The following is a 14,053-nucleotide window of genomic DNA, read 5'->3' on the forward strand; positions in this document are numbered from 1 at the left end:
GAAGATATAGAAGACATAAGCTAATGATGTGAAAGGCTGAAAGGCAAGTGTTGTTTGTAAGACAAGCAAGAAGTTGCCTCTAACCTTATCATAGAATCACAGAACAGTTTGGGTCAGAAGGGACCTTTTAGAGGTCATGTAGTCCAAGCCCCCTGCAGTGAGCAGGGACATCTTCAACTAGATCAGGTTGCTCAGAGCCCCATCCAACCTGACCTGGAAAGTTTCCAGTGATAGAGCATTGACTCTGGGCAACCTGTGCCAGTGTTTCACCACCCTCAGTGTGAAAAATTTCTTCTTTAAGTCTAGTCCAAATCTGCCCTCTTTTAGTTTAAAACCATTCCCCTTGTCCTATTGCTACAGGCCCTGCTAAAACGTCTGTCCCCATCTTTCTTAGAAGCCCCCTTGAAGTACTGGAAGGCTGCAAGAAGGTCTCCCCAGAGCCTTCTCTTCTCCAGGCTGAACAACCCCAACTCTCTCAGCCTGTCCTCAGAGGAGAGGTGTTCCATCCCTCTGGTCATTTTTGTGACCTCCTCTGGACCCGCTCCAGCAGGTCATTCCTAAAAAGAATGCCAACCTTTTAGATGAAAATACGCTTTAATATAGTTATAATACTCCTGGACATGCTGAATATAAGTAGGTTTTGAGGTATAAGTGGGAGAGGAAATGGACGTATGCTCTTTTAACTTCCAGGGCCTTCAAGGTGCTCCTGGACTGCCAGGCATACCAGGACCCAGTGGACCATCTGTAAGTGTGTGGTATCACCTATGATCTAACCTATCTCTGCAGAGGTTGCTATAACTATCTAGTAAAACTTCGTATTTTTAGTTTGTTCTCCTTTCTTTTGGCTTTTGGGAGAGTAATAATAAAATCTTACCCGTACTGGCTCTAATAAAAGAAATTATGTTGTGAGTTGATGTTACTGAAAATACCATCATTGTCTGGGTTCAAAGTTTATGTAACTTAAATGGGTTTGGAGATTTGGCATTACTAGAGACTCCGTGAGGTTACATGACTTATGATGTGCAAACTTACAGTTAATTATGTATTTGTACCCAAGTTATAGTAATAATGTTAGTAATAAAAATCTAAAAATAATTCCAGCTAGGCGTTCTGAAAACATTTAATGCTGAAACCGAGTAATCACTTGGTTTTGCAATAAAAAAATATGGGAATAAGCTGCCAATATTTAAAGTCACTGACAAATACCATGAAAAATGTTGGTATTTCTGGGAAAACTCCTCTTGGTAATTTTTTTATATTTTATTTTCTACATACTAGATGGGATCACATTAGTTAGTATGATCATTATTCATTCCTAGGTTGCTGACAGTACTAGTTCTTCCCTCTTTAAAAAATTGTAACACATTTAGGAATTTTAATGTGGAATATGTAATTTGGCATTTTAGCAGTAAAGCATGATTCTTAACAGTATCAAGAGGTGCCAGCCAGGGTCAGTGCATTTAATCTGCCAAGGTGAAAATGCAACCGCAAACACAATTTTTCCCCTTCAAAGGGCTTATCAGAAGGACACAGCTGTTGTATCAAACGGAAGAGAAATATTTAAAACTGGGGGAGAAGCATAATTAGGTTTAAATGACCTTCAAAACATATGGGTTTTAAAAACTAAGCTGCAATGCAAAAATACTGTGTTTCATTGTTTCTTAACTAATATAAGCCGATACTGTGTTGTGCAGGGAGTCACGGGAAGACCTGGACATCCCGGTCCAGCAGGGTCAAAAGGCGAAAAGGTATTCTTTCTTTTTAGTCTTCACCGGTAAAGATCTGTGAAGGTTCTGCAGTGCCACTACACTCCTCTGATTTGGGTTTTTTTTTTAACATAGAGTGCAAACAAGAATGTGACGTACATTTTGAAATTAATTTTTATTTGTGTCTTAATACAAGTACTTTCCCCCCAAAATGCCATACATATGGGCTTATATTTTGAAGTGTAGTCCTTGTAGTATATGTAAGTTGCAGAGAATGTTCTCCAAGTATGACATACTACATAAAATTTAGGAAAGTGAAAATACGTTAATGAAATAGTATGTGACTAATTACTACTTGCTCCACTTCTCATTCTTTTACCATTATTTTAGTCAAAAGTAATAGCATACTTTAAAAGTGCATCACAAGTACTGAAAGTTATTAAGTATAAGTTGTTCTGCAAAGTATATAAGCTTCCTTTATACTTCATTTACACTGTTACAGTACTGCTTTTTATCAATATTTTATGTGCTCTTTTATCAGGCACTTGATATTATCCATTATAACTAAGAGGTCAAATTCATTTCTTGGGTACCCCAGAACAGTGAAATACAGCAGACACAAACTTAGTTTGCTGCAATATACTTTCTGGAACAAGTTCTCCATTTTGTATATGAATGCAAAATACTTTTTTGAAGTTCTTTTTAAGCTTTAGCCTGGAGTTTTCCAGGCATAGCACTGCCACATCAATGTATGTGATCCTAATACTCTACAAAACCTTGACTCTGGTAGGAATAAGAAAGGAAACCCTTTATTTTGTAAAGCTCTGAAATTATTTCAGTATAAAAATTGATTGAGACCTCACAGACCATAATAGCAAAAATTTACCAGACTTATTTCCTTTTTATGTAACCAAATGCAAAAAAGCAAGTCTGTCTTGGTTCCTTGTTTACAATTCTCACACAGGTGGGAATGAGAAGCCACTGCTCTGTAACTAGTGTCTCATCGATCAAAAAGGGCTAAAGTCAGATGGCTGAAGAGTGATGAGTAAACTGAAATATAGCCAGAGTAATTTCCTCCTCCTTCCTTCATTTGGGGAATATGTTTGAGAAATGATCATATAAAATGCGTTCTAAACTATAGTATTTTTTCTCCCTGTGAAGTATCCCAAATCACTCTTCGGAGGCTGGCAGTTTCTATCAATTAGAAAGACCATTTGGAAATTATCCTAGCATAATTGTAACTGAATGTTTATATATTTCTTGTGGACCAATTATTGCTGTTAAGCACTTAGCTTGACTTTTGCCACCTTCAAAATTTTAAACGTGCAGCCTAAGTGTCTCGCTGACATATCTTTAATAAGATCCGGTGAAGTCAGTGAAAAATTCTGACACTGTTCCAAATTATACAGTGTTTTTAACTGAATTATAGTGATGATATTTTGAAAATATCTTACCTGGGAAGTTTGACATTGTAACCTTTGACAATTCTGTAATAGTTCAGAGACCCCACCATTCTGCTGGGGCAAAAGCTTTTTTTACTCAATGTATTTCTGAATAAACTTAACTTGGGAAACTGTAGCTCTTCTTTATTTGCCTGTGAATGACCAGACTGAGGATTATGTTTTGCAAAATAATATACAAACTATAAAATGGCTGTTGCCAGTTACTTAGGAATTGATTTTAACAACTTTTTTCTTCCTCTCCCTCGTGGTGTATATGAAGTTTTTCACAACCCAGGTTGTGTTTTGCCACATATATTTACTATGCATAAATCATCAAGTAACTAACAAAATAAAAAACTAGTATAAAGTAATGATTAATAATTTGCCTAAAGCTTAAGCAGGATCTGGGCAGGAGAATTTGTTCTTGATATCACCTCCTCATATTGACTGTATCTCTTGTTTATTGTCTATTATGGTCATCATAACTTGGGTATGGAATAGAGATGGACATCAGTTACAGTAAATGAGTTATATGAATCTCTTGCTGTACTAGGGTAGTGAAGGTTCTCCTGGGAAACCTGGACCACCTGGGCCTCCGGTGAGACATTTTGTTTTGTATTTTGAATGTTATATTAGGAACAATATACCTGTGAGTAAAATGTAATGTAATATAAAGAATTGACTGTCAGTCTAATAGATATTAATAGTGCAGGATGACAACAATGTCTTTTTGCAAAAGGTTTCTGTATTCTTTTTTTTTCCTTGAGATTCATCTCTGAGCAAGTTCAGGTCACTAAAGCCATCCTACAAACTTGATCAAATGAGTTAACCTTGGTGTCCAATGTTATTAAAGTAATTTTGACAGCTTGGGTACCTGAGATCAGGGAAGTCAGGGAACCTAGGAAAAGTCCGTGGAGCTCACTGGTCTCCAAATTAACCAGGAGAGTTACAAACATATATACACAAACAATATATCACAAAAGTAATTCTGGAGAATTATAATAATGAATATAAAAATGTAACGTACACTGAGATTTACAGTTTATGGTTTTGTAATTAAAAAAAAAAGCCCCAAGCTGCATTGTTACGTATGTTATGTTCTTACTGAAATGTCTGGAATCTTTGAAAAATTGATCCAGAGCAAAAACGATACCACAGTTCTGCTGAGCTATGGGACTTGAACAGGGCAAGAGTTCTGCCTTTATAATTGATAGTTGTGACACTTACCTGGTTTGTATGTTTTAAAGGGTATGCCTTACAATGAAAGAAATGGAATGAGCAGCTTATATAAACTCCAGGTATTTCTCTTTAAAATTGTGGTTTGGTTTTGTTTTGGGTTTTTTTTTCCTTTTATCAACACATAATTTGGGCCGAATTCAACTTTTAAACTTGCTGTTACAGGGAGGTGTGAGTGTCGCTAGTTATCCAGGTCCACCAGGACCTCCGGTAAGTATTAAGAGAAACGTAGTTTCTAATAATTAATTAACATAGTAACAGAGGGGTTGGCTAGTTGCATGTATTTTTGGTAAGGAGCATGGAATTTTATTTTATATGTGAAAATAAGGATATGATCGGTATGTAGTAAATGATAAAGTATGTGATTTTATGTGTTTATCAAGCATTTTAGCCTATTTTGGAGGCTCATTTATTTTGATTTAAGTATTTCACCGTAGCAAATAAAGGCTGCAAAAATGGTACATAATTTTGCATTGGACTCTTTAGTGAAAGCATCCTAATATCTCAAAATGTGTAATATAATATTTATAGTTAGTGATGGCATAGTTTTGTAACGGATTAAATTTGGTGCTGGCAATGAGAAGCTCACGAATTCTGATCTCAGTTCTGTCACCGACTCCCTGTGTGTAGCTACAGTGCAGAAGGATGTGTAAACCCAAGGATGATCTAGTGGCACCAACAGAAGGCTGGTGCCTCTCCACACGGCGCGGTGCAGATGCACCACCTTGCAGCCGGTCATTGTTGCTTTGGTTCTGTGGAGCCAAAGAAGCTGTGCACTTATTTGGGTCCTCCTTCTTGTTAGCGTCTGTAGGCAAGTTCTGCTCTGTTAAGATGACTGTCATTTTGGTAACCACATAAAAATCTTGTAGCCATCAGTGAGGACTTTGTCCTTACGTTATGTGCTGTTTGTAGTCACAGGCTCGCACCAGACCGCAGAGCTGTCTTTCTCTGCATTCAGGATCAGCAAAACAAAAATCAGATATGACTAAGATTTTATACTGAATTAATCAGCTGAGAGGGCTGCACTTAATACTGAGTCTAAATGCAATAACAATGTATACTTATAATGCAGTTATCAAAAAAAAAAATCATTTTACTGTTCTTTTTTAAATGCATTTCCGCTGCTTCATTTCTTTTCAGGGTCCAAAAGGAGATCCTGGCACAGTGGTATGTATGTATGTTTTGGTCATGATAGAGAATTGCCCGCGTAGTTCAACACATGATCCTAGTCACAAGGGTGGAAGACTCCATTAACATTCTTCATCAGTAGCTTACCTCCTGCAGAATCAGTACATCTGAAAAAGCCTTTTTAATTGCCAGGCTTGCAAATTTTGCAATTTCTGGTAAATAATTCTAAGTGATAATATAATGAATGACTGAACATAGTATTAACTGTTTGTGGAGTCATCTTTGCTGAGCTGTCCCTGTATATATTTAAGGATAGAGAAAGTTTACTGCAAGAGATAAAGCCTTTACTTGGTACAGGCCTATAAGAAATAAAGGTAGAAAATACCTTAAGAGCTATTAGATTGTTCTCAGCATTAAATTTGAAACTGATTCATTTCAAATTAGGGAGAAGGGATGGTGTGCTACATCATGCCAGCTAGTAACAACTAGAAGTTTATGTTTTCATTGGAAATGGCATGACGGGTAGTTACAGTATGAGCCCATTGCTTCTAGCGAGCAAGGCAGTGATGAACATGGGAGCCACTTATACATTTCAACTACGCAGTTTGACATTCAAAAGCAGATCTATTTAACTTTTTGGCATTTTTTCCTTTAAGCATTTTGTTATGTCCTTTTCACATGATCTTTCTTTCAAAATTACAGGGAGGGGAAAGACTAGTGGAAGAATCTTGAGCAGTTGCATAGGCTAGCATAGGGCTAGCCCCCAGCAGAATGTAGATCCGAATCCTGACTGGGAATAATTTTTTTTCCCCAAAATTCCTGACACGCAATGTATCTTGCCTTTATAAGAGAGAAACTATATTCGTCATTGGCTTGCAATTTGTCACTACAGTTCCTAGCCTTGAAGGTGTCAAAGTTGAAACTTGCAGGTATTGCATCTTGATGACTGGATGTCAGTGAAAATACCCAAAAGATAATAGTAAAATTTGAGTACTGATGGTTTAGCCCAAAAAGTATGATAGTATCAAATGTCATTTTAAATGGATGTTGTTTTTAAAATTCGATAGGTGCTTTCACAGCAGTTAAAATTTCACTGCATTTGTGTACTTCTTTTCCAAGTGTAAGGAACGTCACATAACTGCGTGATAGTTACAACAGTACAACACTGCAAGGCAGCGGAGCAGGTACTGCTCCTTCATGATCAGTGTGTTAGAACTGTGTCCAGCAGACCTCCTTTAAACTTCAGGCAGTATAACTGAATCAGGATGAGTACCATGTGTCAGGAAATAGATGAGAAAAATTTTCTGATAAAAGCCATAGAAGCTGAGCTATTTAGGAAACAAAATTGTGCCCAATTGGACTGAACTTCCCATGATCTGCTGATGAATTGTCTACTTGATAAAGATCAGGAAACCCTGAAAAATGTTGAATATTGAAAATATAATTTTTGAAACAAAATCACATCCCTTCCAGCAGACAAAGTAAAGAACAACTATGTCTGCTACTAATGAAACAAATTACTACTTCAGAGAAACACAAAGTTCCTTAACGCATTCAGGAGATCATTCAACCACCAAGAAGCTGACACTTGACCTCTCCAGATGCTGTCGTGTCTTCAGATTGTTAGCCTTTGGCAAAATAAATTAAGGAGATGGTTCAGCCAACATCTTGGATGATAGGTAGTAAAGAATCAGATCAAAGCACAGCAAGACTGTTTAAACATCAGTAGACTGGCCTTGTCTGAACATATCAGGCCACAGTATTTAGAAGATGATGGAGTGTCTTCTCCTGTTGAAGGGTTCTCATATTCTGACTTGGGTCCATATTGTGGAGTCTTTCTCTTCAGTACAGTGTGAAACTACGGAGAAATGTCTTTACTCATGAAATCAGGGTGCCAGTACCTTTTAGTTTTATCTTTTTTTCTACCAGTGCAGGCACAGTATCTACAGAAAAATAGCAGCAGAATTAAGTACAGCTAGCTCAGAGTAACCCAGCCACGACCAAAGTGGTGTCATAGAATCATAGAATAATTTGGGTTGGAAGGGACCTTTAAACTTTATCTAGTCCAATCCCCCTGCAGTGAGCAGGGACACCTTCAACTAGATCAGGTTGCTCAGAGTTCTGTCCAACCTGACCTTGAATGTTTCCAGGGACGGGGCATCTACCCATCTTTTGATTTAACTGTCAGTTGCTGAAATACTGGAACTGTTGGCTGTAGTTTAAATCTCTGTGGTAAATTGTCTGTTGATTTTCTTTAAAAAAGGAAAAAAAAAAAAGAGACCTCCCCACTCTACATGTTGAACTGATTTCTCCAGTGGAGCAGTGTTTTCTGGTTTTCTTTCAAAACTTGAAGACTTGCACAGGGACCTAGTCTGTGTGTCCCTTGCTGCAGAGTAAGCTTTGTTAGGGAACAGAGCTCTCTTCTGAAACAGCGATTCAGAACAATGATAACAGTCTGGAAAGTTACACAAAATTGCTTGGAGGTTGGTTATGTGGTTGACAGGATGTGTTCACATACCAGGACTCCACCACCTGGAGGTGCTTTAGAGCTGATCTTGGTTTGCGAGAACACTTGATGGGAGTCTTCTGGATTACATTCTTCATTAAAATTAAAACCGTTAATCCAAATATTCACACGGTGCCTCTGGAAAATCTTAATTTGCAGATTACTGAACCAGGGCATAACAAAATCTGTTCGATACTAATCCCAAATTAAATAATCTGCTGTTGCTTGCTGTTCAGAGTAGTTTCTCATGTTTCTCATGTAGAGTTCAGAAATTCTAATCTATGCAATCCTTTTTAATTAAAAAAAAACAAACAGGGAGACCCAGGACCAATGGGATTACCAGGACTTGAAGGACTCCCAGGGGAAAAGGTAGGACTCTTAAAAAAAGAAGTCGTGGCTTCTTAGTGGCAACTATCTACAGTTAAATGTTTTCTGAAACTGTTTGAATTTTTTTTTAAACTAATATTTCTAGATTTGCATATTTATCTGGTTGGGTTTTTTATGCTTTACTGTGGATCTAAAACATTCATTTTCCACAAATGGAAAATTGTATGTAGAAGGTCTTGTAGTATTTAATTTTCTTAAATTGATAGAATATTACTATATGCTATATTATATATAGTTTATACTATATCACCTGATAATAATATAATTAACATGTTCCTAAATATGGCCGCTAGTTCTTCTTCTCTATTGAACATCATCTGCTTACAGCCTCTCTGTCTTGTTCTAAGACGGAGGGCATAGCTACAGATCCGAAGAGAAGTTTGTACCTGAGTTAGTCTAGACCTAGTGCATGCAAGATTTGCATACAAAAAAGGCTATTTCAGATTAGTGTAAAAATATAGGAGATGGTAGAAATAGAAGGAGAGACTGATTTCCTGCAGTTCCTGTTGTATTGCAGCCTGTTCCATGTGAGGGCAAAGGCGAGAATCTCACTTCTTGCATTGTCGCTCATTAGCCAAGGCCCCTCGTTTCTGTTTTGCTTTTCTTGCGCTCCGTAGTGCCTGTATGAAGCCACCATAGCACATCCTGAACTGTAGTTCAGATCTGTCTTCCAGTGCTAGGAAATGATCCTTTCCTTCAGCTTGTGGCATGTTTCAGCCTTTCACTTATTAGTTGCGGAGGCTGATAGGAATTTAAAGAAAAGCTTGTAATGAAATGTTGAAAGTTTCAAGATTTTGGTATTCATATCTAAATATGGCAAAGCACAAAAAAATTCAGCAGAGAAATGAAAAAAATCTGAAAATATGCTGTCAGTGGAAACACTTTGATTTTGCCTATATCTTCTAAATTTAAGGAGGAAAACATTTTTTTTCTAATTTTAATATTTATTCAGCCTTTTTGAATTATATGTTATTTGATTACTTTGTACCAAAAAAGTCTACTGAAAGTTATTTTTCATCAAAAAGCAGTGTAAATGAAGTTTCTTGATATCACTGTACATTACTCCTACTTGTGCAGAGAGTGGGGATTGACATGATCTAAGGTAGGTGTCTACAGTAGATGTTTAAATTACATGATTCTTGCTCTAGAAGACTACAATTTACAAGCAGTTAAGGACTAGCCTGATTTCAAAATGAACAAACACATGGAGATATTACAGGTCTAACTGAGACAAAGTGAGGAAAAGCATTACATAAAGGAAATAAGCAGTGGAGCAGATTCTATAAACAAGCTGAGTGAGTGCTTGGCCCTTTGTCAAACAAAAATATCCTTTCCTTAACTAAATTTGGTCAAAATTCCACACTTCTGGTGCAAATAAATGAACAGAATCCCAGAGTCTGCCTGCCAGTCCCAATGGGATAGTGCATGCTGGTTTTTAATTTAGAGCTATTAGGTACGTCTGCGAAGCAGAATGCCATCTTCCACAGACAACGTTGGCTGTAATTTCATGGTAATTTCATGAACTGGCTTGAGAACTTTGTATCCTCGGGGTAAAATGTCCCTTCCCTCAGCTGTGCTGACACAGTGGTTTGTGCAGCCGTGCTGTGAATCACATCGCTGAAAAGACCAGAATAACCCTCAAAAGCAAAAAAGCTGGAAGGGAAGTGTTGGGAATTTCTAGCTACACTGTTGCAGCCAGTGTGTAAGGAAGACACCACGATACAAGTTCTGGGTGCAGAAGGACCCCAGGGACAGACTGCAGTGCTCCAGCCAGTACACCCTGCTGCAGATCCTCAGTACTTGAGTGTTCCCAAGGTGCACGTTGTGTTCCTCACTGAGGGGTGAACTTGCATTAAGTGACTTCTCTTAGTCTCGAGAGCAAGAAAGGTTGAACTGTGGCCTGTAAGCAAGCTTCTCCCTCCTACACAAGGTCAGACACTTGTCAAAGTGTCTACACTTTATATAATGGAGCTAAGTGTTTCTAATTACCAACATTGTCATTGTGTTACCTGAACAAAATTATGAGAATGAGATGAATCAGTGTTCGGTATAAGAACAGAAACAAGAAATCCCAACATCTCCTGGGGCTCTTCTGTACAACAGAACATGGCTATAGCTCTGTTGGCGGGGCTTTTGCAAAACAGGCACAGGTAACATAAACTCATCTCACAAAAATATTCTTCTGTTAGTATTGCTTTAACTGTGTCAGGGCTTTCCTGACATGATTATAGAAACTAGGAACCTGATTTTTCTCTAACATTTTTAACCAACATTGCACTAATAGAGTGTAGTGTTACAGACCAATACATGTGAGCAGTGGGTTTAGAGTTTCTTCACTGGTGAGCTCCATCCATCTGCTTTGGGTTATAGTCCTCTCAAGAGAGAAAGATGGGTTTGTGCCCACACCTCATCAGCTCCAGCATAAAAGCCATTGTCTCAACTTAAAGCATAGATGAAGGTGGCCATATGCTAAAGACAGAAGCTTTGCCCTGAAAGGACCATGGCACAAGCAAATCGAGGATGCTGACTTGCAGCAAATGGATGACTGGGTAGCAGGAAGGTGAAAACTTCTTTGGAAGATACATCTTAAATATGGAGATGTTGACATAATAGTGAATTACACTATGTGAATTTTGGTCGTTGTCATGACCACAAATAATAATCATTTAGAAAACTACAGATAAGTCAGGGACTTTCCATCATTTTTCAAGGAAGACCTCAAGCAGAGTATAAGGGATAGCATGGAAATTATGACATTATGCAAGAGAACCTAAACGAAGGACTTAAGTTACTTGCTCAAGTCTCTAAAATGAGTCAGTGGCAGGGATAAATATTAGCATTTAGCAAAACCTGGCTTTTGTCCTAATTTTCAGTTCAGCGAATAATCTTCCTCAGGTTTTAATGGGAATCCACAAACAAACTTGTTTTGATTGTTACCATTTAAGTATAGATTTGTCTTTTCTTCAGGGTGACCGTGGACCAACTGGCACTCCAGGAATAGCAGGGACACCGGTATGTATATTCATTAAAGAAAGTTCAGTTTGTTAGAAGCTGAAAAAACGGGTCAAGCAAGATGCTGAGCGGTAATCTCGATCATTGTTTTTGGAATGCCAGCGCTTGGCTAATGCTTTATAGGCAGGTATGAAAATTATGTGGTTTTGCTAAAGAGAGTAGAGTTTTAATCCCACTGAGGGTTCATACTGTTATTAAAATGGTGGGAGGGAATGGTGCGAATACATGATAAAGCTGGAATTTGAAGCTGCATGTGCTTAGTTAAGAAAGCGTATGAGATTTTTCTCATTGCCTCAGTTTAATATAGATAAAGACATTTTCTGTGTTCCGGGGCATACACAAATTTCTGAGCATCTTTCTATCATAAAGAAAAATTATGAATGTTAGTTATTGCAATCCACAAGGATCTGCATATCAAGTCAATCAAACATTTGCTTTAGGAGAATGCTTTATCAGTTATTTACATGTGGTATTCAGAGAAGTTTTTGAAAGTCATCCAGAAACTTTCTTGTAGGTGAAAGTAAATGCAACTAATGATAAATTGAAATTATAATTATTCATTTGTGTTCCTAAAGGAAATTAAGACAACTTTTCTTTAGATTGCATTCACAGTTTAATAAAAAAGTTTATCCATATTTCAGGAGGCAATATGGAGTTATTTATATGCAAATACATTTATTATTAAATTTGGACAGCTACCAATCCATTCAGGAGCTGCTTTTAGATTATAAATATGTGTTTCATGAAATAAAGAGAAGTTTGTGTCTATGCATTCCCATTTCCATTAGCCACTGATTTAGTGTAGTTACTGGGATTTCCAAGAGAGAACATCAGCTTAAACAGCTTAATTTAATTAAGTTATCCTAAAACAAGGTAAAATTACACATTTAAGGGGAAAAAGGTAAGTATTTCTCCGAGCTTTATAGCCCGTGTAAGAGTCTCAAAGTTTGTTGCTCTGAAATATATTTCATGCTGTGAATCAATAATGCAGTAACCAGTTAGGATGATCACAATTTTTCACTCCCCATGTATTTCTCACTGGGTATCTTCCAAGTCTTCATCTTGTTGCTCTCTATTCTAGCTGGATATGAAATACTTAATGAGTTCCCTTCATTGCTGATGGAGTTACATTCTGTTGATTACATTTAATTCTAATAAAATCCACTGAAACAAATTATTTGCTTTAACATTTTATGCTAAGCAGTTTTAATTAGCAAAGGGATAGACATATAAGAGACAATATTTTTTAGTAAACTAGGAAGAGTTTGTGAAATATATCCACATATCTTACTGGAAGACAATTTGTCCTCTTTGCCTGTCATTATTCCCTAGATTGAATAGTGGACCCTTTTTCCCATTTGGGAATATAAACCTCTCATTTTAGCTTTGGCTTTTTGCTGAGGGGGATTATCAGGGAAGCTTATACTGAGATTCTGCAAGAATTGCCACTGACGCCTATTTCCTTACCACGAATCCTCAGTCCTCTTGTTCCTGAAGATATCACTGGCGTTGATGTGTTAGATCCCCCACTTGTACAAGTCAGCTGAAGATCTGATCAAAGGATATTTCCAGGAAACATAGATTCAGGGCAATGGATTCTTGTCTGGGGCTGAACCAGATAGCCTGTTAGAAGCAAAGACAACCAAGTGATTGAGTTATGTTGTACACAAGAGCCAAATTAACATGGCTCAAATGTTAAAAAAATCTGGTAAAATATTACTTTTTCCTCTCTTAAAACATTTAATGAACAGTAACATGAATATTTCACTCAAATATGTATCCTCTCTTATTTTTGACCTAAGAGAAATTATGTTTTGCTTCCTAGTAATTTGGATTTGTAATGTTCTCTTTTTGCAGGGAAAGCCGGGATCTCCCGGGTCCCCAGGGATGCCGGGGGAACCTGTAAGTACAAATTTGTGTTCTGGACTCTTATGATAATGCACAAATATTTCAAACACCGAATGCAATATTTTACATATAGATTTATATGTGTGGGTTTTTTCTTTCTTAGGGTGAAAGAGGACCTATAGGAGACATAGGCTTCCCCGGGCCAGAAGGCCCACAAGGAAAACCAGTAAGCAATTTTATACTGAATATATATGCTCATTACAAAGGATATGTCCTAGTTTATCAGAAGTTACAAAAGAAATGAGATTACATCCTGTTTTGCACTAGGCTAGGTAACATCTGATGAACACTTAGAGCTACAGTGCTCAATATTAACCATCCAGTCAACAATTTCTAGTATTGTGATGTTTTAATAGTTAATGTTACTGAGATGTTGCCTTTAAAGGTCTTATGAGGGTCCTTTGGATCCTATTGACATAAAGGATACTCTCATATTTTTTCAAAAGGAAAATATTAACTCAGATACTCAACACTGTCTATAAAGGATGGGGTGACAAAATACATTCTCAGTTTCAGTTTAGATAGAGAAATGTGTGCTTCATGACTCTGAATAAACTTTATAACTCTTCTGTATACAGGTGATGCAACACTGCAGCTGAAGCATTTACTGTTCACTTAGGATATGTCTAATCTGACTTCTTTATTTAATAAAAGTGTGCCAGCAGTGTAGTCAGCACTGTCTGAGCTGGTTTAAAACAACCTAGTTGATATTCCAAAAGTGGTTCAGC

General features: G+C 37.3%; 1 protein-coding gene across 1 annotated transcript in view; it reads left to right on the plus strand.

The window, feature by feature from the left end:
- LOC104624386 (collagen alpha-1(XIX) chain-like) overlaps window positions 1-14,053 on the plus strand; it is a gene marked incomplete at its 5' end in the record, with an annotated part of 41,547 nt that overhangs the window by 11,224 nt on the left and 16,270 nt on the right. The window contains 8 exons of the mRNA XM_010291741.1: window positions 691-744; window positions 1,695-1,748; window positions 3,702-3,746; window positions 4,550-4,594; window positions 5,525-5,551; window positions 11,373-11,417; window positions 13,275-13,319; window positions 13,429-13,491. Of these exons, the coding sequence (XP_010290043.1) occupies window positions 691-744; window positions 1,695-1,748; window positions 3,702-3,746; window positions 4,550-4,594; window positions 5,525-5,551; window positions 11,373-11,417; window positions 13,275-13,319; window positions 13,429-13,491 (378 nt within the window). The remainder of the gene's footprint in view (window positions 1-690; window positions 745-1,694; window positions 1,749-3,701; window positions 3,747-4,549; window positions 4,595-5,524; window positions 5,552-11,372; window positions 11,418-13,274; window positions 13,320-13,428; window positions 13,492-14,053) is intronic.

This window comes from Phaethon lepturus, unplaced genomic scaffold (assembly GCF_000687285.1).
Source record: "Phaethon lepturus isolate BGI_N335 unplaced genomic scaffold, ASM68728v1 scaffold13977, whole genome shotgun sequence".
Classification (NCBI taxonomy): Eukaryota; Metazoa; Chordata; class Aves; order Phaethontiformes; family Phaethontidae; genus Phaethon; species Phaethon lepturus.